Source organism: Temnothorax nylanderi, unplaced genomic scaffold (genome assembly GCF_030848795.1).
Source record: "Temnothorax nylanderi isolate EJ_2023f unplaced genomic scaffold, tnyl_v1.0 TNYL_tig0216_pilon, whole genome shotgun sequence".
Lineage (NCBI taxonomy): Eukaryota > Metazoa > Arthropoda > Insecta > Hymenoptera > Formicidae > Temnothorax > Temnothorax nylanderi.
Window position 1 is genome coordinate 197,017 of NW_027249278.1, and position 26,948 is coordinate 223,964.

General features: G+C 37.7%; 1 protein-coding gene and 1 long non-coding RNA gene across 13 annotated transcripts in view; one reads left to right on the forward strand and one right to left on the reverse strand.

Annotated features, from left to right (window-relative positions):
- The window catches only part of Pax (paxillin), a 38,766-nt gene that overhangs the window by 4,864 nt on the left and 6,954 nt on the right, over positions 1–26,948 (reverse strand). For 5 of the 12 annotated variants that reach the window (XM_071717557.1, XM_071717550.1, XM_071717549.1 and 2 more), the window contains 4 exons: positions 10,953–11,113; positions 1,621–1,798; positions 867–999; positions 400–601 (listed from right to left, as the gene is read on the reverse strand). In XM_071717557.1, the coding sequence (XP_071573658.1) occupies positions 400–601; positions 867–999; positions 1,621–1,798; positions 10,953–11,113 (674 nt within the window). Of the gene's footprint in view, positions 1–399; positions 602–866; positions 1,000–1,620; positions 1,799–10,952; positions 11,114–15,457; positions 16,034–16,273; positions 16,410–21,847; positions 21,972–22,794; positions 23,882–24,589; positions 24,724–26,948 lie in introns of those variants that run through there. The other 7 variants (XM_071717553.1, XM_071717551.1, XM_071717554.1 and 4 more) reach the window with 6 other exon arrangements.
- LOC139779266 (uncharacterized) lies at positions 16,542–18,442 on the forward strand. Its single transcript, XR_011719842.1, has 3 exons — positions 16,542–16,712; positions 17,738–18,287; positions 18,388–18,442. It is a non-coding gene; the product is annotated as an uncharacterized lncRNA (long non-coding RNA).

Here is a 26,948-nt window from a genome sequence, read left to right on the forward strand (position 1 = left end):
AAACGTGCGTAAAAAAGTCCATTCGGCTTCCAGCCAGCAACAAACCCTAGAGTTTAATTTAGTTTATTTGGCGATTTCATGCTCATTGGCAACGTATGAAGGCTGAAAGCCGACGTGGATACCGAAAGAGCTATTTAACCCTTTAGAAACGGCATTCTCTTCAATCTACAACTTTCTCACAATTTTTGACGAATTTCTCAATTTGTCAATATTTGCAACATATATTTTAAACATTCGAACGATTTGTCAATTCGTATATCTTCCTTTTAATCAATTAAAATTATACATTTAAATTCTCTCAAAAACGAAATATATATTAACAATAAGATATTGGCCGCTCCGCAAGGGTCATCGCGTTATGTACGCAATTATGTGATTATGTTATGGATGGATGGATACCTTAAATTCGGAAAGCGAAGCCATTAGGTCGTCCAGCTCCTTGGTAGCGTTACTCGCGGTATGACCGTTAGGGTAACTCCGGTGAACTTCGGTTCGACTCAGTGAGCCATGCTGACTGGAAGGATAGCCGTCGTAGACCGGCTGTATCTCCGTGGACGTCTCTTGTATGGTGACTCTCACTTTTCCGTCAGCGGGGTAGTCTCTGCTCGAGGGGGAGGGATGGACAACAGTCCGTTTTACCGAATGCGAATTATCTTGGGGATCAACACCCCCATTAATCGCCGGCGAGTTCGATTTTCTACGATCGCACGAATCGAGCGACAATGGTCGAAGTCTGAATTCGCCGGATTACAATCAACTCAATCTCGAAATTATTAATCACGAGAGTCAGATGTTTAAAAGCAGCCTGCTTGATATACAGCTCTTATATTGTTTTGGGATTATTTGCGCGCACATAGAAAGCTCACCCGTTAGGCACTGCGGTGCTTAGTTCCTCGAGCAATGAGTCGACGGTGGGTCGAGAGGCTGACATGCTACTTGGAGAACGAAGCATGGGGCTGGTCGCACCCCCGTTCACTCCTGTCGTGGACCCACGGCTGTCTATAATCATCGAGCAACTCTGTACGATAAACTGCTCCTGTAAAACTGTCTCTTTGCCCTTTTCCGAAAGGCTTAGCAGTACGTGAAGAAAATGAAAAAAATAGAACGTTATCGAAATTATCGTGCTCTCTTATACAATATGTAGATTCGTTTTCCGCAAATTTAAAGTTGATTTCTATTCAGCAACTTTCGTCGATTTATCTTCTTAGCAATTAACTTTATACATTTTTAAAATAAAATCGCGATCGCTAAAATTTGCTCAAATCGTATCGAATGAAGATTGATTGGAAAACAAGATATCGTTAGTCTTATTCGCGTCTATGAGATTTAGAACGGTATTTATAGTCGGTTCTTACTTCAAGACTGTCTTATGTAATGCCTTAAGATGCTAATACGGTTCTGTGATTGGTTCATAACATCTTAAGATTGTATTTAAGATAGTCTTAAATATAAGATTCGACTATGAATACTGATCTTAATCTGTGAAAAAACTTTTATGTCTTACACCGTGTGTGACTTTTTACAGAGAGATTCAGAGAGACATGGATTGCAAGGAGTCGCCAAGAAGTCTTGCTCATTGAAATTGACCATTCGGGACAGGGTTAAGAGTAAATAGTCAACCTCGTTCTTGATAGTGGGCATTATAGCGCGCGTTGCTCAGGTCTTGCAGGAGGGTGTCCAGCTCGGAAAGATTGTTATTGAGGGAAGGCATCTTGCTCCCGGTGCCGGCCTGGGTATAAGACGCGCTTCCAGTTTTACCCATGGTTTCCTCTATCGCCTCGCGGTTCTGATAAGTCGGCTACAACATTCGGGAAAGACCGGAAAAATGAAGCGATTAACGGCTCCAAGCTCGTTCGTATCATAATTGTGTTCATCAAAGACACCGATCTTTTTATCAATTTTACACAATAAAAAGAACTGTCTTGAAAGGATTAATATAACATCTTATTTTTTTTCCATAATAAGTTCACGTGTGTTTTAAAATATTTATTTTTATTAATTTATTATTTATCGTTGACTGCGCGATTTCGAGCGCAAAATTTAGCCCTGTGTTAGTTGATAATTCTGCTGTTAATTCCACGCCTGTTGACGAAATTCCAGCCTGATAACGAGTGTTATACCTATTTGTTTTAATCATAGAATAATAAGAATTAACTAACAATTTAAATTAAGCTCTTAAATATTGAAATGTCGGAAATGGTTAGAAAATTTAATGTCAACAATAAAGAGGATTTTCTTCGGATGAATGGACAGTACGGAGACGATTTGAACGACAGCTGCACGACTTTCTGCATTTACCTAAGATTATACTCTTGGCTTGTTAATCGACAAAAAGCGATGGTCTGCCAAGTTTCCACAAAATGCATTATTATTTAGAACCATGATGTCACTAGAATCATTATGCGGCGCGTGTGGAACGTCGTCGTTCAGAACGACATGCGTTTTTAGTCCCGACAGAATCAATTTCAGATTGCTTTTAGTCGCGAGAGTAAATATCCTAAAAATATGATCGCGTCCCGTCTGCTTAAAAAAGATAAATGTTCGATAATAATATTAAATAAGATTCATTGGGAAACGTAAGGAAGTCTTTGGCGTGTCATATGATTTAAACAGCACGAGTACAATTTATAATATTTATGTAAAATAAACTCATGTCATATGTGCAATAATTTGAGTTTTTTAAATAATATTAATTAAATATATTGTTCTGGATATAACATTTGTCCATATCGTCCAACATTAACGTTAAAGATAAGATTTAATAAGTAAGCTAAAGATGTTTCAATTACAAAATTGGCAACTCGCGAGAAGTCGCTCCGACTTGTTTACCGAAATTAAATTTGATGCTTGACGTCAGGCTAATCGATGGCCAAATGCGATCCGCAACTATCCGTAACGATAAATTGGAGCTTACGAGTCTTTGAAGAGGACTCGTAAATGATGCGTAACGAAAGTAGCGCAATTGAGGTCGGTCTCCAATAATCCTCCCTGCATAAAAATAAATCACCAATTACGCCGGTTATTCTCCTCGCTATTTAAACCACAAGACATCAATAGATATTATTGTTAGTTAGCTAAGAAGTTAATTGTTTAATTTATATCTAAAATACATTAAATTTGTCTCTTTATCTTTTTTCATACAGCGCTTTCACCGTAACTGTCGCAAGTATTTACATTTATATTTCAGCATACTTTTTACAACTCTCGTAAGACCGTATCATAATATTGAAATAAACGATTTTCCAGATCTTCGTTTATTGAATAATTTATGATCTTTCAAATAGCACCCAAAAATAATAGACAAATTGTAGTCGAATTTCTGGGAAGCGAACAAGGACGGTGAGATTTATCGCCAAACTCCCGCGCGACTATATTTTTTTTGCAATAAAGCAGCATTACGGCGCATCCTGCTGGACGGAAACTAGGTTACACGCTGAGCTGTCGGTCTAAAAATATATTCGCGGTTAGCCAGCAGAAACATGTCAGTAAGACGTATCGGCGCTTAGCGTGGAAATTTCGGCGGCGACATCATTATTAACGCGACGCAGCATCTGCAGGCGATGTCGTGCGATCTTTACATTAATCGGACGCGAGATGCACCTACCAAATTATCGACAAAAGATTTTTTTAAAACAAATTTAGTTTATTTCTCATAAGAAAAAAATACAAAAATACTCGCCTTTTATGAGTTTTCAATCTGCGATATAAGAATAACCAATTTACCAAGAAGAACTAATTTATTACAAGTTAATTATTTTCGAAATTTTTAACAAATCAATCATTTTCAATAAAAAAATTCTTTCGAAATTTTTCGTTGGCTCCTATCGTGATTAAAACGGTATTTGTGAGGTACTTCGCATACTCCTCTCATCTGAGACACCCCACGCCCCACGCGTCCAGCATCTGTGTAGCTCCAATCCGTCGCAGTCACGTGCTCGCGTTGTTACCGCATTCGGCGACGTTTATGCAACGGGCTATAACGGCAGATGCAGATGCATCGAATCGCGTTCTGGAATCAAGTACTGGCGCGTGCGAGCTAAATTCGCACGTCAAAGGGAAAGCTTGTACAGCCCGAGCGACCTTCGGCAATCCGGCAGGATTTGGCACTCGAACGGTAATTCGGCAAGAAATGGTTATTGCCATTGTCGATTGCCATAATCCGAGACGTTATTTAGCATCATGTAGTGCAATTACGCGTTGGTCAATGTTGCGAGAAACAACCTTGAAATAGCGAAGCTCAGAGATATCTCAAACCGATAAAAAATTTATTATTACAAACGTTTTTTGCTTTATAACAGATTATCCGCGACAAAGAATTAATAATCAACAGATTTTACGATATTTTTAATTAATTTAGTTAATTAATTTTTAACCATCTTAAAAACAAAAAATTTACAACAGATAAAAATACAATTTTTTGTTATTTATATAATTGATAATAATAATAGCTAAAGAAAATTTTTTGCGGTGTAATTTTTAAATGAAAAATATTATAATATAACTACATCAAAAAGTTCTTGAACGCCTCGCGAAACAAGCTCGTGACAATTTCGCCTAGTTGGCCGTCGCGAAAATAGGTCTCGGACTGTATCTAAACTGGATCGCGTCACATCCGAGAATGACGACTGCAGTGCAAACTTGATGACAGATCGATGCGGTAACAACACGTTCCGAGAAGAGTAATGTGAATGGCGCGACTTATACGAGCGTGATTTGTAAGGGCCAAAGCACATAACATGGCGTAGCGATATACGACGGCCGTAGTCCCCGACCTGACAGATCAGGATACGCCAAAGCTTGTGCGATAGGGCCAAAGCACATAACATGGCGTAGCGATATACGACTGTCGTAGTCCTCGACCTGACAAATCAGGATACGCCAAAGCTTGTGCGTTACTTACGTCCACGACTACGACTGTCATATGTGCTTTGGCCTTTAAGCACAGCGGAGGCAACTGTCAGCTCAGCTGTCCTAACTCGTCAATCATAAAACATAAAACTGTCAAACCTTCAACGTGCGAGTTTCTCTCCTTTTCGAGTCCAGACGAGTTTCATGACGTAAACGGAAACGTGGAAAAATGATTAATTTAAAAGTACACATTTATCGTAATAATACATAAATAAATTTAGTAAATGCTGCAAAAACATTATGTTATTTATGTAGCACAATATTTAAAAATAAATTTATAAAAACATAATAATTAAATGTAAGGCCTTTTAGGAGTAGGTACTCGTAAAAACTAACCGAAAAGTTTTAACAAGCATTACTCCAAAAACCACTTATATCTGACTTATAAACCATTTGATGTTTTCTCCGTTCGTTTCCCGAATATGCATTGTATAACGTATTTACACGCGGCCACTCATATATTCGTCCTTCATGAGCTTCTAAGGTTGACGAATAATGAACATCGTCGAACTTTTGAAAGATATTCCTCTTCTACGTAGACAACAAATGTGGTTCATTCACGAATGGTGCGCATTTCCTCATGATTGTTAGATAACATTTAAGCAATTGTTTTCAAAAAAAGTGGATAGGACATGGCAGTCCAATTGCATGGTCACCTCGCTCACCGCACTTAAATCCGTTAGAGTTAGACTTTTATTTATGGGAACATTTGAAGAGCATGGTGTACGCCAAATCGGTTGACACATTGGATGAACTGATACAGAAAATTGAAAACTCTTGTCAACAAATACGAAATAAACCTGGCATTTTTTAACGTGTTCGATCAAGGTGAAAGTGTGTCGAATTGTGTATTGAAATGAACGGAGAACACATCAAACATCTGCTGTAGAAAATGCTTTATAACTCGAAAATAAATACTAAGACTTCAAACGACAAGTGTCACGATCGCAGTACGATCACCTGGACTTTAAAGAAGTTCATTGACCTAACGTAGAGTGTTCTCTTTCATTGTTTCTACGCGAATAATGCTAATCAAAACAAAGAAAATGGATAACCTGCAGTTAAAAAGTAACAAATCTGTCATTTTTTTAAAATTATTTTAGTCATTTCAGTTACTTAATCATTTAATTGCTATTTTTTATGAACATTTGTAGAATCGAGCATCTAACGTATCTACAATTCATCCCGGGCGTTAAAGAAAAAGTATGTATTTTTTCAAGTCCACCCTTCTTCTAATTAAAAATGACAAGACATTAACAAACTTTCTTTTCGATTAAAAATAAAGTACTCCGTAAGAAGAGCTAAAAGCAGAACTGCGAATGCTACTATCGCCCGTACGGTTTCCACTGCAAAATGCATCGAAATCGATTCGCTCGTCTGTGTACTCGATTCCAGTTTCGCAATAGACACGAGTTTTATCGCTGTGCGGAGAGTGTCAAAGTATGCAAAAGCCAGCAGAAAGATACATATATTTGCGCACTCCTGAATACATGAATACATAATTCGCGACTCGATGTCGCGGCGGAGCTGTCGGGCTAAAGATGGACACAGGTGGTTTTTTACTTTTTTTTTTATATTGCGAAAAAAGCGAAATTCAGCGAGGATTGGCGCGGCCAGCGAACGGCGCGTATAATATAGCCTTAGCTAGGCCGCACGTTCTACCGCAAATTTTGCAACCGGAGCGCGACACGAGTCCGAGGATCATGAATAATAAAGACCGCGCTGCCCTAGGCCGAGCGAGAATCGATAAAATCGGCAGGGAACGTAACAGGTGGGGGTCTCCCCGTCGCAGAAAACTCGCGGAAATGCATCGGTCCCGTACAACTTTTATGCGCAGAATATTGTTCGTAATATTGCCGTACGACACTTTTATTTGCGTATCATGATATTCCTCGGCCTCGATTCCTTTACTTTTTATTATTTCATTCAACAATCGATAACTTTTAATAATACTTTATTGATACAGGTGATATATCTTCCTTTTGGGCACGATGGAAAGTACACGTCGCGATTTCAAGAAAGAGAGAGAAAAAAGTACCTTGATACAGTATAATTTAAGCGAGAAGAGAAATGTCTTCATATCCTTAAATATAAAAGTCCTTTAAATGATCTCTAATCTCTGATCAGCTTCTTTAATTAGAAGCTGATTTCTGAAATTGCTCGTGCAATGTATTAATTTCAAGTTCGAATTTTCTTTATTCACTGCTCTATCTCTGGCGGCGAAAAAATTCAATTCAGTTTGTGTGCGTAACCTTCGTATCCTCAGGCAATTTCATATCCTCGTGTAATTTCTCCCCAATGAAAATAAAGAGTGCGGCTGTAACTCGAGAATCTCTCCCGACTGATACACGATTCCGCGTCTGCCACGCACGTTTCGACGTTGTTGCCGTAGTGATGCTTCGGACAGTCAATTTTAGACGCGATATTGATTCTAATTTTAGCCCCGCCGTTGCGTCACAGTTATTCCCGACCGTGCTTTATGACTCTTTGGAAGTTTCTCTTTTTTCCTCTCAAAACGAGCGACGGTTAACGCGAGAGAGATAACGGAATTTTGTCGCGAGTGGAAACTGCTTCAAGTTTGTTCCCTAGACTTATTTTCATGATTGTAACACGGATGATTCCATGTCTAAACAAATTTAAGCGGTCACGCTTTGAAAATATTTCAGAGCGTCCGCCAATCAAATTATTGGCAATGTTATACCGTTATACGCCTGCAAAATAACAGAAGGTAACGCAGATACGTGTAACAGAAAAGTACATACTACCTGCAAGTAAATATTACTTGTCTTAAGTATTTCATAAGTTGTATATCCGCAAATCTATAAAGTTATCATAAGCATTCTTGGTCAGCATGACCCCAAAAATTTTTCAAAGCAGAATCACACTAACTCCAAACTTTGAAACGGGCCTTGTGATGCCATCTACCAAAAATCGACATTAAAAAAAAAGTCATTTTTTACCTTAACTTTTGCGTTTTTTTTCAATATGTTAATATTAAATAATTAACAAAATTAATATTGCGGCAGATTTTACAACATTTCAAGAAGGTTCAGTAATTTTTTCAAGTCAAAATAATGAAAACTGTAAATACGGCAGCCGATTTTAAAGTCGCTGAGATCGTTTTGACCCCGGTGTGACTATTATGAAACTATAGATAAATGTGACCACGAAAGGTTAATATAAAAATTCAGTTTGCTTACTATATAGAGTCTACGGAAAAGAACCGTATACATTAATAAAGATATCACATTTTCTTGAAAAAAAGTTTATCCACTATTTGACTCAAATATAAATTTTATTCATCAGAATAATCGCTTATTTCCAAAAAGAGATTATATTCTTTGTTAGTGCTGCAATATTTAGTTTTCAAAAGAAGTAATTCATTGATTTCAAGTATTTTATGTTCTTACCTAAAGAATCATCGTAAACTAGCCTATGAAACTAAAACTTGTTCTCAGCTAACATTGTTTCTAGAAAAAAAAAAAATGTTTATTTGAATTGAGAACATAGATTTACTTAAAGCAAGAATGACTTTCTTTCTTTAAATTAATTCTATGTAATATTCTTGAAAAAAGAATAAATTCTTCTCTTGAGCACAAGGTTTTCTTAAGATTTGTGAAGAGTATATCTTGAAACTATTATTAAGAAAATATTCTTTGTTCAAGAGAACTATTACTTAGAAGAAAAAAAAGCATAAGTAATTGCTTTCCTTGGCTGTAGAATAATATTTTTCTGTGTGTGGGCAGATACAAAAATTAATAACTTCTATTTAATATTATACGCACTTTGCATTTCGGTAATGATATTCGTGTTAGGAACACTTAAGATATATATATAGGCTCTATAATAAAAGATCTAAACATTTCCGCTTAGAAACATCCGCGTTTGAGATCAAAATTCCATGACAGTTCTAAGCTGGATCCCGCTTAATCATGAATGTCTGTATTAATGGTGGCCCTGAAAGAACCAGCTGCGGGCGATCGAAAGACATTGACGAGACCACGCTGTATCTTGCCAAAACATCGTATCGACAGTTATTAACCGTCAGAGAAGAGGTTTATTTACGGATTCCTCTTGTGTCACGCTTTCGCGACCGTGACGACGGATTGCTCTATTTCGGGACTTGTAAACTGGAATCGCAAAACGGTCTTAGTGCCAAAGAGTTAATTTTGTATCCGAAAGGTGTCCGTCACGTACATAATGGAGCACATTGAAATTACGACCCTATATAGCGTCGAAAGAGAAAAACCGTGATAAATGACATAGATACAACGAATGCGTTTGACGTTTAACATTTTAGTGGAGAGATGAGAAGAGAGATAGGGTTTATATAGTAATACATAAATAGAGGATCTTTATTGCCGTCAATCCTGTCGAAAATAGTTTTCTTTACCTTCTATGATCGCGCGTGTATATCCTTTCATATTTATGTCAAACGCCTCTGGCACCAACATCGTTCTGCGTTGGCAGTTTATACTTTGTGGAAATCGCGAGCATTCAGAATAGTCGGGATCGCGCCATCAAACCGCTTGGCTCCATCTGGCGAACCACGTCCACGACTTCAGCAACGTTTCTTCAGCAACGAGCTTCCCTAGCTCATCGATAAATCACCGCGATGTTCCGTTCTTGATATGATGTCGTCTTATCATCGGAAACGTTCTCATGAATCGTGATATCGGCAAAACGGAGGTCTACTCTTCTGAAATTCTCTTCGCGAATCTAGCCCATAAGAAACCACACGGAAGCTTTCCCGATTTGGTGAGCTTTTAATATGTTGTATTCTAGATCAAAATAAGAGATACTCTCATCACTTAATATTTTTTTCCGAAACATAACTTTATTATATGTGGTTGAATTCATAATAAAATAACCTTTAATATGGTAATAAACATTTTTTAAATTTTGAAAAAAAATTTTAAGTGGTAGAGGTAGGTACTTTGAAAAAGAAAAAATATATCAAAAATTTCTCTTCATTATTTTAAAATAGTCTTAAAACTATACAAATTTTATTAAAACAATTTTTTCTATCTTTTATAGTTTCGACGGAAAGAGAAAACCGATCAAAGAGACATTTTACTCCCTAAATATGCAACTGAGCACGTGAAAAAAAAGTATTCCTTGTTTTGATCTAAAATACAACGTATTAAAAGCTCATAAAAATCGGAGAGAGACGCTTCCATGAGATTCCTTGTTAGATCTGGTGCTGAAGATACGGACTTGATTACCACGATGTCGTACGATCAACTCGGACATAACTGCTCAGATAGCAAGAAGAATTGAAAAAGAATTCTTTTTAAATTCCCGATTTATGAAATAAATTATTTTTCCGTATCATTTCTAAAAAGACTCTTAAGAGTGTAAAAGAAATTTATTTCTATATCATCAATTCTGAATCCTTCTTCGGATACAAAAGACATTCTTTTTCTACTCCATAAGAATTCGCAATAAATTCGAAATTATGCTTAGTTAAATACTATTCCAATGGAGCTTTATCTGAATGCTATTTTGTATCTGAAGAAGAATAAGAAAGAATCCTTCATGATTTATCCAAAAAGGATTTATCAAAAATCTTCTAATCCAGTTTCTGTATCAGAAAAGAACATAAAATGTACTAGTGCATTTTGCTATTTCTGCACTGCACGATATCTCGGAGATATCACGAAAAATATTAATATCTATCTCACAGGCTCGCCTTGCATCCTAGCGCGTGAAGATTTTTGCTTACAAGAAGGTACTGGCGTATGTAGCCGCGTCGCGGCAGCGCACGTTATTAGCGCTCGCAGTCTTTTTTGAAATATCAAAAAGGAATTATTTTTCAATTAATTTCGAACAAATTACGCGAATTCATAAAGAATTTGAAAAAGTGATGAATCCTTTTTGAGTTCTTTTGATCATAACGATTATCTGTGCTATCTGGACACGCAGAGTCTGAGAGTTTTCGATGTGAATCTCTGGAATTAGGCAAACGCGCACGCGAGAGGCGCGTCCTCCGACTCCTTCTAGGTCTATTAATGCTCTAATTGTGATCGCAAGGCTCGACATACCGATTGCGGCGGCAGTGGCGATGTTCGATTGTCGTAGGATCTATAGCCGGTGGTCGTGTGGATGCGCGCGCCATTCAGCGATCCGTAACCGGGCGTCGCGTTACCTCCGACGTGATTTCCCTCCGACGATACAGTATTCTGCAGATCTGCCAGAAGCGCATCTGGAAATACAATAGGTCGATGGATTAGTTTCACCTGCAATTTAAATTGCAGACGAACCAAACCAATCTTTAAAGGAAGTTTAAATCTATCTCGTAAAAAAATCAACTCGTGTGATTTCTCATATAATCTCATCCCTAAATTTGTGCATCTCAAGGCATCTCCGCTATTTCGGGCTTTTGCCGCGATAGTTAATTCTTATTTTTGTAGAGACAAATAGGCGGAAACTACGTTCCCGCCGTACAATTAATTCCTTCACTTGTCGCGATCAATATATAAAAAATAAATGAAAATGGTTTACTACACTGAAAAAAAAATGTCCATTTCTATTAATACAGATTAACTTTAATCTCGGTTTAACTTACTTTTTGTCTTTTTCTGGTTCTAACAACTAGAAAAAGATAAAAAGTAAATTAAACCGAGATTAAAGTTTATCTGCATTGAGATGGAAATGGATATAAGACGGACATTCACGATTAAATGAGATCTAAATTAGAATCGTAAAAATTTTTAGTGGAAATATTTCTAAATTGAAATGTTTAGATTTATTATTTAAAGAGCTCTTATCTTTATTTCCTGTCTATTACTCCATAAATTAATAACGGTTGAAGATTTCATTATTAGGGGAGACCGGGGCTAAACCGCCAGCGGGGTTGAACCGCCAAATCAAATATCTCGGAACCTGTATATTGTGCGAACTCGCTATTAACATTGTAAACGCTGCTTATGGTACCCATGTGACCAACGGAGTTTCGGCAGGTTACCTGCCGTGTTATGATTTTTACGAGGGCAAATGTGTTTTCGGAAGGTGAAAGTGAAATTTTCTGCGCGTGGAAATATTGTAATATCTGCAATAATATTTGCTCTCCAAATCTCGCGGTACGTGATTATAAAGAGTAATGCATGCTGAACACGAATCCAGTGTAGTTTTTTATTATCGTTGATGTCTAATATTTCGTGGGCGATCAAACCTGAAACTTATGTTTGGGGCTTATCCGCCAGTAAGCACCCGGGGTTGGTCCGCCAGTCTCGCCACTGTGGCGCGCCGGGCGCACGACTTCAGCTCACGGCGATTTCAGGTTAGGTTTCCCTCGAGCGTGATTCTGTCTTCCCTTGCACGTGCGTCAGTTTGTGTAGGAGGGAAATGGTACGCACGTATCGTCGCAAAACGGGTGTTTTTGGGTGTTTTGGCCGACCGAAAAGATGGCGGACCGTTGTTTTCGAGATCGCTTACGCTCACGGCACGTCGGCGAGGTACGGCGAGGCACGGCACGGCTCTGAGATCCCGCGATTTCCGCGCGAGAGTTGACATGCCGCGCGCGCTGTAGATCGTCCCGACTCCCGGCCGCGGTAAATCGTCGTTGTTGGTCGTTGTGTCAGTGACAGTCGCGCGTGCGACCGCATCGTCCAGCGTTCGCCGCATCGTCTCGGCGTCATTGTCGCCGCCGTTGTAGTGGTGGTGGTGTCGGTGGTGGTCATCGTCGTCGTCGTCGTCGTCGTCGTCGTGGTGGTCGTGGCCGTTGTCGTCGTGGTGGTCGTGGCCGTCGTCGTCGTGGTGGTCGTAGCCGTCGTCGTCGTCGGCGCGTCGAGGAATCGGCGCGAGGACGCCGTCGAGTCGGTAAAATGGTCGCGCTTCACCGCGAGCTTTTCTAACCCCCCTGTCGCTATTTATCGCTCCCCCGCGAGAAACGCGGCTTGGTTAGGTTGCTCGAGGGTCCGCGCTGATCCTATGGCACCGGAACGCCGTCACGCGTATTCCCCGTGGTTGCCCGCGTTGACAATGTGACGTGCCGTTGGGGAGTTTACGATTTGGTTAACCTCTGTATTCACGTGCCTAAATTGTTTTATGGAATAGGTAAAACAATTATTTTTTAATGTTTTGCATAAAAATTTTTAATAAATTTTTATATTTTTCTCTTAAAAAACAATTATTAAAATGTATCCTATCATTTTTCAGGATTACATGTACGTATATGTATTGAAAATGCAGTGTGGCGGATAAACCCCGGGGGGGGGGTGGCGGTTCAACCCCGGCATTTTTGAGATTTCAATTTTTGCACCGTTGTCGTTTTTGCTCTATACCGGTTAAACAAAGCGACGTAGATAAAAATTTCCTTAATAAATTTGTAGCTAAAGGTTCACTCTTTACAGTGGTATACCACATTTAACTTCAATTATTTATTTTGTTGTTAAAAATCGGCTCCGAAAAAAAACTGGCGGTTTAGCCCCGGTCTCCCCTACATACTACCAACTTCTTAACTATATTGCAGTAATATATTCTTATTCAGACCACAGAATAATAAACAAGAAATTAAATGTAATGGATAAACTTCCGAAAACCTCTCACACCCGAATTTGATAAACTTTTACAGGTATGTAGTATCCACTAAACATAGTCGAAACCCACAGTGTTAAGTTCCGCAAATGCTTAGTTTCCGAGAAAAAATTTAATTTTTCGATAAAATTAACGTCTTTCATGTTCTTGTAATAAAAAAAAATTATATCTCACTCTATGAATTGAGAATAACATTAGAAAAAAGATAACCAATTGTTGTGTGGATATGAAAAAGTGCATGCGTGGATGCAGTAAGTAGGTTCCGCCCCTTGCGGGGGGGCTCGACTATCATTAAACTAGACACATAGTGTGCCTTGCAAAGTACATGGGTAAACTTTCCACGCGTGGAAAGTTGTAAACCCATGTGGCACCCCTGCAGTGGGCGATATGAAGTGAACCTCGTTTCGCGAGGAAAGTTGTAATGAGTCTATCACATACTAAATCATAATTTTATAAAAATTAGAAAATAATTAAATGAAAATAAAAAAACGCTTAAAGTTTTAATTTTTAATAGATTTATTATGTCTTCAACCAGAATATACTTCTTTAATTCTCTGAAATTAATTTTGAAAAGGATCTAAATTGTGTTTGACTACATACAACTTTATTTAAACATTTTATGCCTTTATCTTTCTCATCAGTAAAAATCCATTTAAGGGCATTCATTATGAGGCCATTTAAAACATTTCCATCAAATAATACGTAAATTGGGCGTAGGAGGTTTTCGGAGAAGTTCATCCAATATAATCGTTCTTTTATTTCGATTATAAATACTTGGCTTTTAATAGTCGACAGATTGTATTTCTCAATTTGATATAATATATTTATAATATAATTTTGTTTAGCAGAATAATAAACATAATAATAATTATTCTGTTATTATTAATTATTGTTGCAAGACACAAAATTATATTCTACGAATTGATATCGCGTTATTGGGTCAATCGAGCTCACTTATTTAATTTCGAGCTGCTGTAGGTAGGTATGTAAAAAAAGAAATGTCACGACATTGTTTCACGATGACGCCATGCCTACTTCATCGTTGCCGTCCTTGGTAGACGCGTGATTGCTATGGCGCGCTTAATTTATTTAACTTAAAATCTCAGAAAACACTGTCAATTTGCCTGCACGTGCTAAATGCTACATGACATCATATACTTCACGCAAATACGAGATCCACGTAAACGACAAATACGGGTGAGAACAACGCTAAACGCAAATTGCGTTCCTAGCAGATGTATGATGAAATTATATTTTATTTATGTTTAACCCTTAAATGCCACCCGGGGTCCAGCGGACCCCAGACCCTTTAGAATGATATATTTTCAAATGTTCCCGCCAAAAATGGAGCTCATATTTATTTATTTATTATTTATTATTTTTTTGATTTTGGAGCCAATATTTTAACTGTTGGCGATCTTAATTTTTTATACTATGTTGAAATTGAAATTTTAACAATATAAGCATTTTATTCTCTTTTCTAAGCCTTGAACAACATTGAAAATAATTTTCATAACTAAATATCAAAAAATTAATAAGTAAGGAGACATTTTTCATGCTGGGGTCTTTTAGACCCCATGTGTCATTTACGAGATTCTTGAGAGGTGTGGCATTTAATGGTTAATTACGTATTCAATGTTGAATACACGGAGAAAAATACGAAAGATTTGGTGCCGTGAAAAGAGGGACGAGGTAAGTATAAACATTTTACCATCATATTCGCTTGAGAAATCCGTTATGACACAAGTCGAAGGAGGCCACGTGAATACCCATTGTTGCAAATTCACGTTCTTTTCCGATCTACGTTTATAGCGGATTTCTCGTGCGCGGTATCGACGGTAAAGAATTTGCTTCTCGTCCAAACTTTCTCCGTTCACAAGAGAGAGAATTCCTTAAAAGCCTCTAGAAACTTGGAAACTTCTTTCAGAAAACGCCGACTCGTTTGCCCCGCCGAGGCTATCAGCTCGTCGTTCAAGCCTAAACTTAACTATTCAGGGAAATATGTGTTTACCGAGAGTAACGAGGTTGTTGGTAGCTCTCTCGCGATTGTACACCTGGTACAGGTTCTCTTCTTCGGGTACACGCGTCGTCTCCATCGCGGGATCGCGAGAGAGGTCCGACACACCCACTATTTCAGGAACGTTGAACCCCGCGAGCGGGCGCGAGTTTCGGGCCGACCTCGACTCGGAGACAAATCCGCGAGTGAAAAAAAATCACAAAACTGAGGGTTCCGGCGCGACTTTTTTCACAAACGGCTCAGTTGGCGATTCTTCCACGGTTCTTCGCCTATTGCGTAATCAAATAAGTATGTAAAAAAAAGTTAAAGATGTAAGAGATAAATAATTATTAAAAACTTTCGTGGGAGATTTCACAAAGTAACTAACGAAAAATTGGAATTAAGGAAGAATGTATGTGTAACTCTGAGATGTTATACCGAGAAATGTAGCAGCGAATTAGTTCACCGAAGCGAAATATGAGAAAAACAAAACGAGCCGAGATACCGTGACGCTCTATCGCGTGAAAGACTGACGCTGATAAGAAAAGCAAAATGTTTATCGAGCTTTAATCAAATTTATCGCGAATTGCAGCGCCTATCGCGACAATTGTGTATACATTCTGGGATTACTATTGTTGTTATTGTCACCATCTCGTCGCGCGTCGTCGTCTACGCTTCGGAATACGGAAAGAGTTACAGAAATACGAGATAAATCCAAGAAACGTCGATCGAGTGCCGAGATCGAATCGTAATTATCGCACAAAAAAATTCTCGAGAACGATAAAGTCAAAGTGCGGCTTTATATCGTTGTTTGCTTCTTTTCCCGTTCACCTTGCAGTAACTTGCACTCTCGCCTTCACTCGCGAGAAGTTCCAGACGATTTCGCAGCGAATTTTTCCACGCACTCCTGAGGGACAACACGTGTTTAACGAGGCGGGTGCACGCATGCGAGTGACGCGGTGCGCACGGGAACGTCGACGGGACTGATTGTCATTGAAGTGCGCAGGAAGGCGATACCGCGAACTGGAGGAAGGAACGAGACTGGAGAGGAGGAAGGACATTAAACAGGCATTAAGACGGTAGTGGGGCATTCCCGTACGTTGGACGGAAGCTGCGGTGTTCAGAAGAAACGGACGGCTTAGGCGGTTGGGTGTTCCGCGACGTCTGCTTACGAGGAAACCGATTACATCGCATACAAACACGCCGTAGCTTCGAGGAAACGTTCGGCTGTTCTAGGAGAGAAGGGGTCCTAGGGGAGAAGAAATATAAGGTGTCTTACTTTGCTCTTTTAGAGGAATTTAAGAACTTCTCAGTTCTCTGCATTTTAAATACTTATTTTAAATGTACTTTTAGGTAGCAATGAGATTAATATCCTATAAGTAATTTCGAATCTGTTGGTGTAGTTTCGAACTCTCTATGATTACTTCGAAAAATAGAAGCAGTACTTTCAAGTATATCACTGTTGGAAAATTTTTGTAGTTTTGTTAAAAAAGATCCTTGTTAAAATTTTCGTGTAAAATAATCAACACATATACATGTGTAGATTTAACATATGCTTGCTATGTTAATTGAACTTAAGAAATTTAAAATGTAAAATTATTAAAATAATTTTAAAAATATGTTAAAGTAACACAATTTGAACGTATTTATTAAATGTGTTAAAATTTACAGAAAAAGAATGTTGATTTTACTCTATAACAGAAGTGGGAATAAAAATTTACAGAAAAATAGTGTTGATTTTATCTTACAATCTTAACTTCAACATAAAAGTTATGTTAATTGTACACATAATTAACCAATTACGAACAGAATTACATTTCCTTTCTGTTAAAATATTTTAACATAGTATCAGTATTACCATTTAACACATCCATTTTATGTTAAATTAACACAAAAATTTGAGTGGACCGTTTGGGACATGTGATTTATGTTATATTTAACACGAACTTTACAACAGTGTAGGCTCGAACCTGCACGACATTTCGAACTCTTTAAGAGTAGCTCGAAAAACAAGAATATTATTTCCAAGTGGACTGAAATCTGGATCAAATATATTCGAATCTTTTATGAGTATTTTACTAGAAATTTTACGTTTTTTCGAATCAAAACGTTTGTATAAAGCGACAATTATTTTAATATATTATTTTTAATAATTACAAATATTAGATATTATTATAAAAATATTAGATCAATCGTTGAAATTAAATATAATAAAAATGTAATTAAAAATATAGAATAAAAGTTACTTAAAATCTTTACACTATATTCTTTAAACTAACAACTTCTTTCTTATAGAGTTCGAGTGTAGGGGAGACCGGGGCTAAAACGTCTACGGGGTAAATACGTCTAATCAAATATCTCGGAACCTGTATATTGTGCGAACTCGCTATTAACATTGTAAACGCTGCTTATAGTACCCATGTGACCAACGGAGTTTCGGCAGGTTACCTGCCGTGTTATGATTTTTACGAGGGCAAACGTGTTTTCGGAAGGTGAAAGTTACATTTTCTGCGCGTGGAAACTTTGTAATATCTGCAATAATATTTGCTCCCCAAATCTCGAGGTACGTGATTATAAAGAGTAATGCATGCTGAACACGAATCCAGTGTAGTTTTTTCATTATCGTTGATGTCTAATATTTCGTGGGCGATCAAACCTGAAACTTGTGTTTGGGGCTAATCGGTCAGTAAGCAGTCCGGGTGCATTTCCAAGGGAATTTCGGGCTCACTGCATATGAAATATGGATGAGACGGGAATTACAACCGTTCAGACACCGAATAGAGTCATCGGACGTCGAGGAGTGAAACAAGTCGGGCGAGTGACTTCTGCGGAAAGAGGAACCCTCGTAACTATTTTTTAATAATGTTTCGCATAAAAATTTTATATAAATTTTTATATTTTTCTCTTAAAAAACAATTTTTAAAATGTATCCTATTATTTTTTAGGATTAGATGTACGTATATGTATTGAAAATGCAGTGCAGACTGTTATACCCCGGCATTTTTGAGATTTCAATTTTTCCACCGTTGTCGTTTTTGCTCTATACCGGTTAAACAAAGCGACGTAGACAAAAATTTCCTATATAAATTTTGTAGCTAAAGGTTCACTCTTTACAGTGGTATACCACATTTAACTACAATTATTTATTTTGTTGTTAAAAATCGGCACCGAAAAAAAACGGACTGTTTAGCCCCGGTCTCCCCTACTACTTTTAAAAAATTCGATTCTTTACAATATAGAAACTACTTATAAACACATTTCGAATCCCGCAGATACTCAATTTAAAATTCGAAATTAATTAATCGGGATCGGGATTACTTCACAAGTAGGGGAGACTATTAGCCGTATTCATAGTCCTTCCTTGAGTAAGGATTCCTTGTTCCTCATTCTACACTTCATAAATTTCAAGGTTCCTTGATCGATCAAGGAAGGTTTAATGAAATGTAGAATAACTAATAAGGAACAAGAAATCCTTATTTCTCAAGGAAGGACTATGAATACGGCTATTGTACCTTGAGCATAGTGTTTGTTTTGGAACATTCAGGTGTATCCAACTGCTATCACTATCTATCTAATTATGAGTGAACTACATTGAAGAAGGATGTAAACAAAGCTTGATAACCACATTTCCATTTAAATAGTATAGTCTTGGCTTGTTGAAAAATCGAAACTCGTTATTTTAGCCTAAGCAAATGTGGATTTCTTGTTTCAGGGAATTTTTTTTATTTTTGTGTTTCTGAGCTAGTAAATTATTTTATTGGATAACTCCTATTAATGGTGAGTAATAATGCGCAGTATATTGTAATTTCAGCTTAACCTCAAAAAGCTATATTAATTTTTTATTGATTACACCCCCTCTTGTACCATGGAACGAAAGTGCATCCTGTAAGAAAGGTAAAGAAAGACAGGTAAAGAAAGGTAAAGAAAGATAAAGAAAGGTTCAGCCCATGTAGAGGCTCAGTTAAAATTTTTTAAATAATTTTTTGAAAAAAAGTTGATATTAATTTGAAATCTGTACACTTATTTTTTAAATAAATGTAACATTTTCTTACTAACTATCATGTTTAAATTGAATTAGCCTCCCCTTCTTTCAAATCCTCAAGTTTCTTGAAAATTGACTTGAAAATATCAATATTTCAAGGTATGTTTTAAGGTACAAGAGGGTGTGTTCCAAGATATAGGTACATGAACATGTTGTACCTTGGAACAAAATTTGAATAAAAAAAATACTTGCTCGAAGGTATTTTTTCCATTGCTTTTAAATTATGTATATTGTTGTTTCATTGTACACACTGTTATAGCCGTATTCATAGTCCTTCCTTGAGGAATAAGGATTCCTTGTTCCTTATTAGTTATTCTACATTTCATTAACCTTCCTTGATCGATCAAGGAACCTTAAAATTTATGAAATGTAGAATGAGGAACAAGGAATCCTTACTCAAGGAAGAACTATGAATAGACCCTATTCTCATATTTTTGTAAAAAATTAATTTTACCTCCTAAAAAAATTAAAAACAAAATATTGTTCCAAGGTACAACAGTCTCTCCTACAATGTATAAAATATTATTTCTTAATGAATATTATTCCAATCATAGAAAATAAAATTTGATTATTAGATTTGACTTAGATTTTTAAGTGCATATTGAATCTGATCCCATCTCTACTTCTTGATGAAATTCTTCAACTTGGATCTTAATCAGAAATCTAGTTTTTAAATTTCTAAATTTATAATTTTAGAGTGAAGAAAGTTGGGGAAACTTCGACGATCCAGGTTCGATTATTTAAAAACGAGTTTGGGTCGATGTACAGTACGTCTTGTTTCGAGTCTCGTTTCTCTGTAGACGAGTTTTTATAAACCTTTATTTTTAATAATCAACCGTATAAAAAAAGGGGCATAAAGCCGTAACAAGATGTTCGTGTTAAGTTATTTAATAAATAAAATTTACATACGTTTCGGCCAATATCTGGCCATCCTCAGTGTAGAAAATAACAAATTACAGAAAACTAACACATTACAAGTGTAACGAACGCATGGCACGCAATCTTTCTAACGTTTGTGTCGCAATTCTAAGTCGTAAAGTGTAACGAAACGCATGGTACGCAATCTATCTACATTAGTATCGCATTCTAATTCATAAGTTAAGTCTAATTCTTTATTTTTATATTAATTTAAAGTGACTTTTCTTTGTCCATTAAAAAAAAATTTTTTTTACTAAAATAATTAGTAATGAATATTGCAAGTGTGAGAATATTAATTCGAATTAGAGAAAATTCGAAGGCGAATGGTCTTTCCGAGTAGCTATTGGGTGAACTGGTTACTTAAAGCACTTTGGTGTGCTATAGCGAACAATCATGCAGTATTCTGTGATGTAAATATATCGTAAATGGCAGAAGAAGACTAAACACGTTTCAACATATAATATTACAATACACTTGTAGTTTCGCGTTTTAAACGCACGTATTAAATATCTTATCATCATTAAAAACAACGTCAGAGTAAATATTCAGGTGAACGAGTGTTACACAAGTGTCGCGACACTAAATTCTCGAGAGATCTCGATAAGATCGATAATGCTCGAACATATTTCAAATACGTAACATTTTCAAAAATACTTGCGGATTTATTTAAATAAGATCGGCTCGCCCGTTCAGATGCATCCGCGCGTACTTCCCTGCGCGCGTTGCACGCGCGATGCGTTAGCGTTTTTGCGCTACGCTAACGCGATCTTTTTTTGCGTCCGCGAGAGCGGATTGGGTAATCGTTTGAATGGGACTTTAGCGCTGGCACTGAGCCTGCCGAGCTTATCGAGGTTTATTTTGCACGGCTGATTCATACCGCGAGCCGGACATCAATATCGCGCGTCCCGCGAGTGCGTAACACGCGCGTGCATCTTGCGTAAACTGTGAAGACGAGGACAGAGAACTCGCGACGTTAACTATATCATTAACGGTTATCTTCCCTCTTATTGCCGCAACATGAATTCCCATCAATCTGAATTACTCGCGAGCTTAATCGCGGCCAGATGCGTGGCATTAATGCGAAACTTAAATTGGCCGAACGAAGAAGAGGCCAATTTATTTATTTTAAGAGACCAACTTGAAATTATACATGAAGGTATGTAAACGTAAAGAAAAGATCATACAAGTTGCTAGCTTCTGAAATGTCATTTTCTGGAAAATACAAGGTAATTAGAAAATAATTATGATATTGTGAAAGATAAGTCTAATTTTTATTAATCATAAAAAATTTCTGTTATTTAAAAATGAAAATAAATCAGAAGAAGGTGATGCGTCTTACATCAAGAGAACAATTGGTGACAAGGCACATTTAGCCGATAAAGAGACGTATGCCGCACGCGCTGTCAGAATAAAGGTTTAATTATAAGCGATTTCTCAATACTTACTAACGTATTGCTCCCACCGCGCGTGACGTCGAATCGTCGCCAGGCGAATCGGTGAAATCGGCGAGACAGGTCTCATCACATCCGCCATTTTTACACGTTTTCAACAACGCACTCGGCACTTTCTCTACGCGAGGAACAACGGTAAAACGCAAGATGTTACAAGTTGGCCGAGAAATCATTACTGCGAAGATAAATTTATAAAAGCGAAGGTCAAGTTATTTTTTAAGCTTCATTGTTTCTCTTATACATATGACATGTTAACGAATTTATAAAAAAAAAATATATATATATATATATATATATAGAAATTGCAATCAAAATGTAAATCTTTTTCACTCTTGAATCAATTCCTGTAATACACTGTTAAATTCGTAGTGTCAAATTATATTCAAATTGAGTCATTTTTAATCATTCCTATATAAATCGCCACTGCTCCTACTCAATATGTCGTTAATTTAACTAAAACAATGTTAATTTAACTAAAACAATGGAGTTAAAATAAATACAATTTTGTGTTAAAATAATAAATTTTGACACACATGGTAGTCAAAAATAGCAAAATGTTATTTAACTCATTTAGGGAGTTTTTGCAATACCGTCTTTCAGATACGGTAACCGTATCTCAATTGTTCAGATACATAGTGAATGTATCTGAACAATTCAGATACGGTTACCATATCTGAAAGACGGTATTGCAAAAACTCCCTATTGACTTAAATTTCATCCTTTAACATTTAACAGTGTAATATCACAGATATTAAACAGTTTCTTATAAGAATAGCTTCTCGCAGTAGTAATATCTGAGTCATCCCGCATTCTTATCGATGCCAATTGGATTTTAAAATATTATTTTGCCAACGAGAGGGGGAAGCGACGAGAAATACGTAACGGGCAGCAGAAGTGACAGATGGCGGCTCGGGGATATAAACAAACGAAAAAACTGTTACGTTAAAAATATCCGTTGTTCGTTATCGGCAACGATAACCGTTCCCGTCCGGATTCTCTGTAAAACAAGCGCGAACTAAATCCACCACGGCGGCTGTGTTGTGCTCTAACTTGTACTGGCTGCGGGGTAAAAATAAACCTCAAATTAGAGCAGAACTAGACTCGTTCTCTAGCTGGATACTTTAATCCTATTCCAGAAACGCAGTCGCGAATCTCATTTTCGCGGATCGCGTGACGCGGGATTCATTCTCGATCGGAAATGTTGCGCGTCTCGAAAAAGGTGTGGACATCCGATCTGAAAGATTACCATCTACGAACACACGACGACGACCTTCTTAACAACTCGAAAAAAAATTAGTCTAGATTTAATTGTTTCGACTTCAGAATTGATCCATCGGATTCGTGAAGAAGTAAAAAGAACCGTGGCCGTACGTTGCACACTTCGACTACACCTGCGAATAACGCAGCCACGGAACGAAATAGAACAACGACGCTGATAGAGTAAAGGCCTCCACACAATAAAAAATATAAGGAACAAGGAGCAGATATTAGCGATTAAGACTAAAGAATCAAGAATAAAGTTGGATGCACGATGAAAAATACAGGCAACAGAAACAGGGAATAACACAGGCAATAGATTTTTAACCTGTCGGAAGCCGTGTATTAATGCTTCACCAGCTTTATTCCTAATTTCTTATTTCTAATCGCTAATATCTGTTCCTTGTTCCTTATATTTTTCATTGTGCGGGGGCCTTAATTGTGTCCTAAATGGACGAGATTATCGTCGCGAGGTCAAAGAATCACAGCCGGAGACGAACGGAATCGACGAAAATCGACGAACGTCCGGCTCTATTAAACTCTATTTATCAACGACGATCACGTCGACGACCTGTACTACTAAAACTGGACATATGGAGCGATACGGGCACGTGCGTAAATACGTCGTCAGGATGATTCGCGGAGACGGCAAGATGATCGATCGGGTCCGGATGTCTGGCAGGACCAGGAGGTACTGGCACCACGTGTTGTTGCGACTGCCGCGCTTACGAAACCTCTGTTACGTGAGATCTCCCTCCCTTCCGCGCCACTCTTCCGTCGACGCGATTTTAACCCTAGAACACACAGAGTATGAATCTGCCAGACCCAAACGAAACTTCGCTTGCTCGCTGAATTTTTTATTTTCGATATTTTGTTTTAAGTTCATAACATCATGATAAAATAACACTTTTCGGTATTAAAACTTATTCAGGCATATTCCTAAATCTCAGAGCTTTAAAATTAAAAAAAAAAAACAAGACCAAAAATATTAATCTGAACCAGAGTTATAGCCTGTCAAAGTTAGGCCCAGTTTCACAAGTGTCGGTTAACTTTTAATCTTAGATTAACTCACTCTTCGTCTCCTTCTAACGTACCCCTTAGAAAGAGACGAAGAGTGAGTTAATCTAAGGTTAAAAGTTAACCGACACATGTGAAACTGGGCCTTAGAGGGGTCCCCCAGACCCATGGTGTGTGTTTTCAGGATGCTCTGAAAACTGTGTGTTCTGGGGTTAACATAGAGCATCGAATGGGCGAATCAGGAGCAAAAAATTATCGAAAAGTTCCGATCGAACAAACATTGGGGTGGCGATCGATAACGAAGTATCATATTTTGAGCACTGCAACTCCTAAACCACTGCAACACACCCGGCGCACATGCGAGCACTGCGATTAACATCGGAATTGACTAAAGCGTTTATTTTATGTTTGACATCATTTCATACACTCGCAAAAAATGCGGTAACTGCGTAATAACTCAACTCGAAAAAAATCCGAAAGTTTCTTTCGTTTCTTCTGGTGACTATCGATAAGCCGCGTTTCTCGCGAAGGATATTAATTGCAAAGTAATTGCGAACAACACGGACGTGGCCCCTTTTCCCTCGGACGGAATATTTTTTTCACCGGTTACTCGGTCAATCGATCGATTGGTATCTAAACCGGCCCGAGTGTGCGCGATTCCTTTATCGCGCCTTCCTACATATTTGCGTCGCGAGCGAGCGTAAGAGGTAGAAACCACGCGAAGCTGACCTCATATGGAGGTGCGGATCCCCCCAAGGAACGATCGAGGAAGAAGAGATACCTACGCATTGGCGTTCACCTTGAATTCGTACGACGATCGTACGATCGATCGTCAAAGAACACGCCGACCATGTCGTGCGGCAATCCCGAGAGCGTCGCATATACTTAATCGTACGCGGGTGTAACCGGATCGCCGATCGATCGAGGGAACCGCCGACGGATATTCTGATGGATGTCTAATTGCATCATGTCTGAGATAAGCAGCGAACGTAATCTATCCGTAAATGTAGATAATAATACCTTCGGACATGTTCTCGCAAGGCATTTAGAAATTAGTTCCGTTCCTTTACGTCGTTATTCGTATCTACGTGTCTCAGTCACTAAACTTTTTTATTCATAACTTTTTAATAAACAACGAGTGACGGCTAAAACCTTCTGAAGGTTATTCAGGAGAGTGCGCTTTACAATATATGTGAAGGAGAAGGTCATTGAGAAAGGGTTCGTAAGGGTAAATATTTACTCTGAAGAACATCTCAAAGTCGATTAAAAATCACGGTATTTCAAGGACGGTAATTTTTTAATCCCGAGTTCGCTTTTTAAGCAGCGTGGAGTCTTTTAAGGATCGATAGCGTAGGATAATTCATTTATTTAAATAAAATAGCGCTAGAAACTTGAACAATTCCGAACATAACAGAGCTCCGTCATCAGCCTTCGACGGAGCAACCTTGATGACTGACTCCAAAATCATCAATCGCTTTCGATAATCGCTCTATTGTAAACACGAGTGTCATTCATCGAAATAATCTCTCATTATAACGGCTGATTAAACCGCTAATGACCGAAACGAATTCGAATTATAATTTACAATAGCGAATATAAAACGTAAAGCCTAAGATCCCAGACAAGAGACAACACGCATGTCCCAAATCGAGACATATAACATCTTAAAGACGTCATTAAGACGACTTATGTCAGTTATGTCCCGATTTGGGACATTCTGTTATCTGAGATGTAAATCGATGCGACTAAAATCCTTCTTTTGTAAATCTTCCAATCTAACAATAAATGCTGACGTTATAACTAATAATAGAATTTTTTATATCTAATTATTTGAGCAATAAAAGACGCATCGCGAGTCAATACAATAAGAATTAGCAATACTGTACAATTAAGGGGATCCTGGACAGGGGACAATTACCGACAAAAACAGTCAGAGCTCGTTCTTTGAAACGGCTTTATAGATCGCAAAATCCTTTTACAGGAGTAAAGTATAGGTACTAATGAAGAGTGGGAATATAAAAAATTAGTGATAATTGAAAAAAAATGTAAAAATGCTGTCACCTCATAACCATATTTTCTAATACAAACAGTTGTATAAGTTATATGTACGAAATGAAATGTTCCCACTCTTCAGAATACGTGCACAAACAATAACGTATATCAAGCATCAAGGGGATGCTGGAGTTGACGGCCGAACTTCCTCGATGTCGATAATGTCAACATTTCTAATTTTGTTTTTCCTATATCTGTCTTTGGCTACGGTCAACGTGACGCTACAAATGCTTTGGAGCGTTCTTCTTCTCCTTCTTTCTTCATTGAAAGAAAAGAGAAGAGGAATGCTTCGAAGCATTTGTAGCGTCACGTTGACCGTAGCCTTTGTCTAACGAAATGACATCTGTCTTTGTTCGATTGCTGCGCCATCTCTGCTTACTAGCCTGCGTGTATATTTTTGTGGAAAATATACACGATTTCTTCAAAGCTCTAATTTTTTTTCCAGGCTTTCAATCTCAATTTCAACGGTACGTTATTGTTTGTGCACGTATTCTGAAGAGTGGGAACATTTCATTTCGTACATATAACTTATACAACTGTTTATATTAGAAAATATGGTTATGAGGTGACAGCATTTTTTTTTCAATTATCACTAATTTTTTATATTCCCACTCTTCATTAGTACCTGTACTTTACTCCTGTAAAAGGATTTTGCGATCTATAAAGCCGTTTCAAAGAACGAGCTCTGACTGTTTTTGTCGGTAATTGTCCCCTGTCCAGGTGCAGCCGTATGATTTACCGACATTATCGTTTTTAGATGGATCTTTTA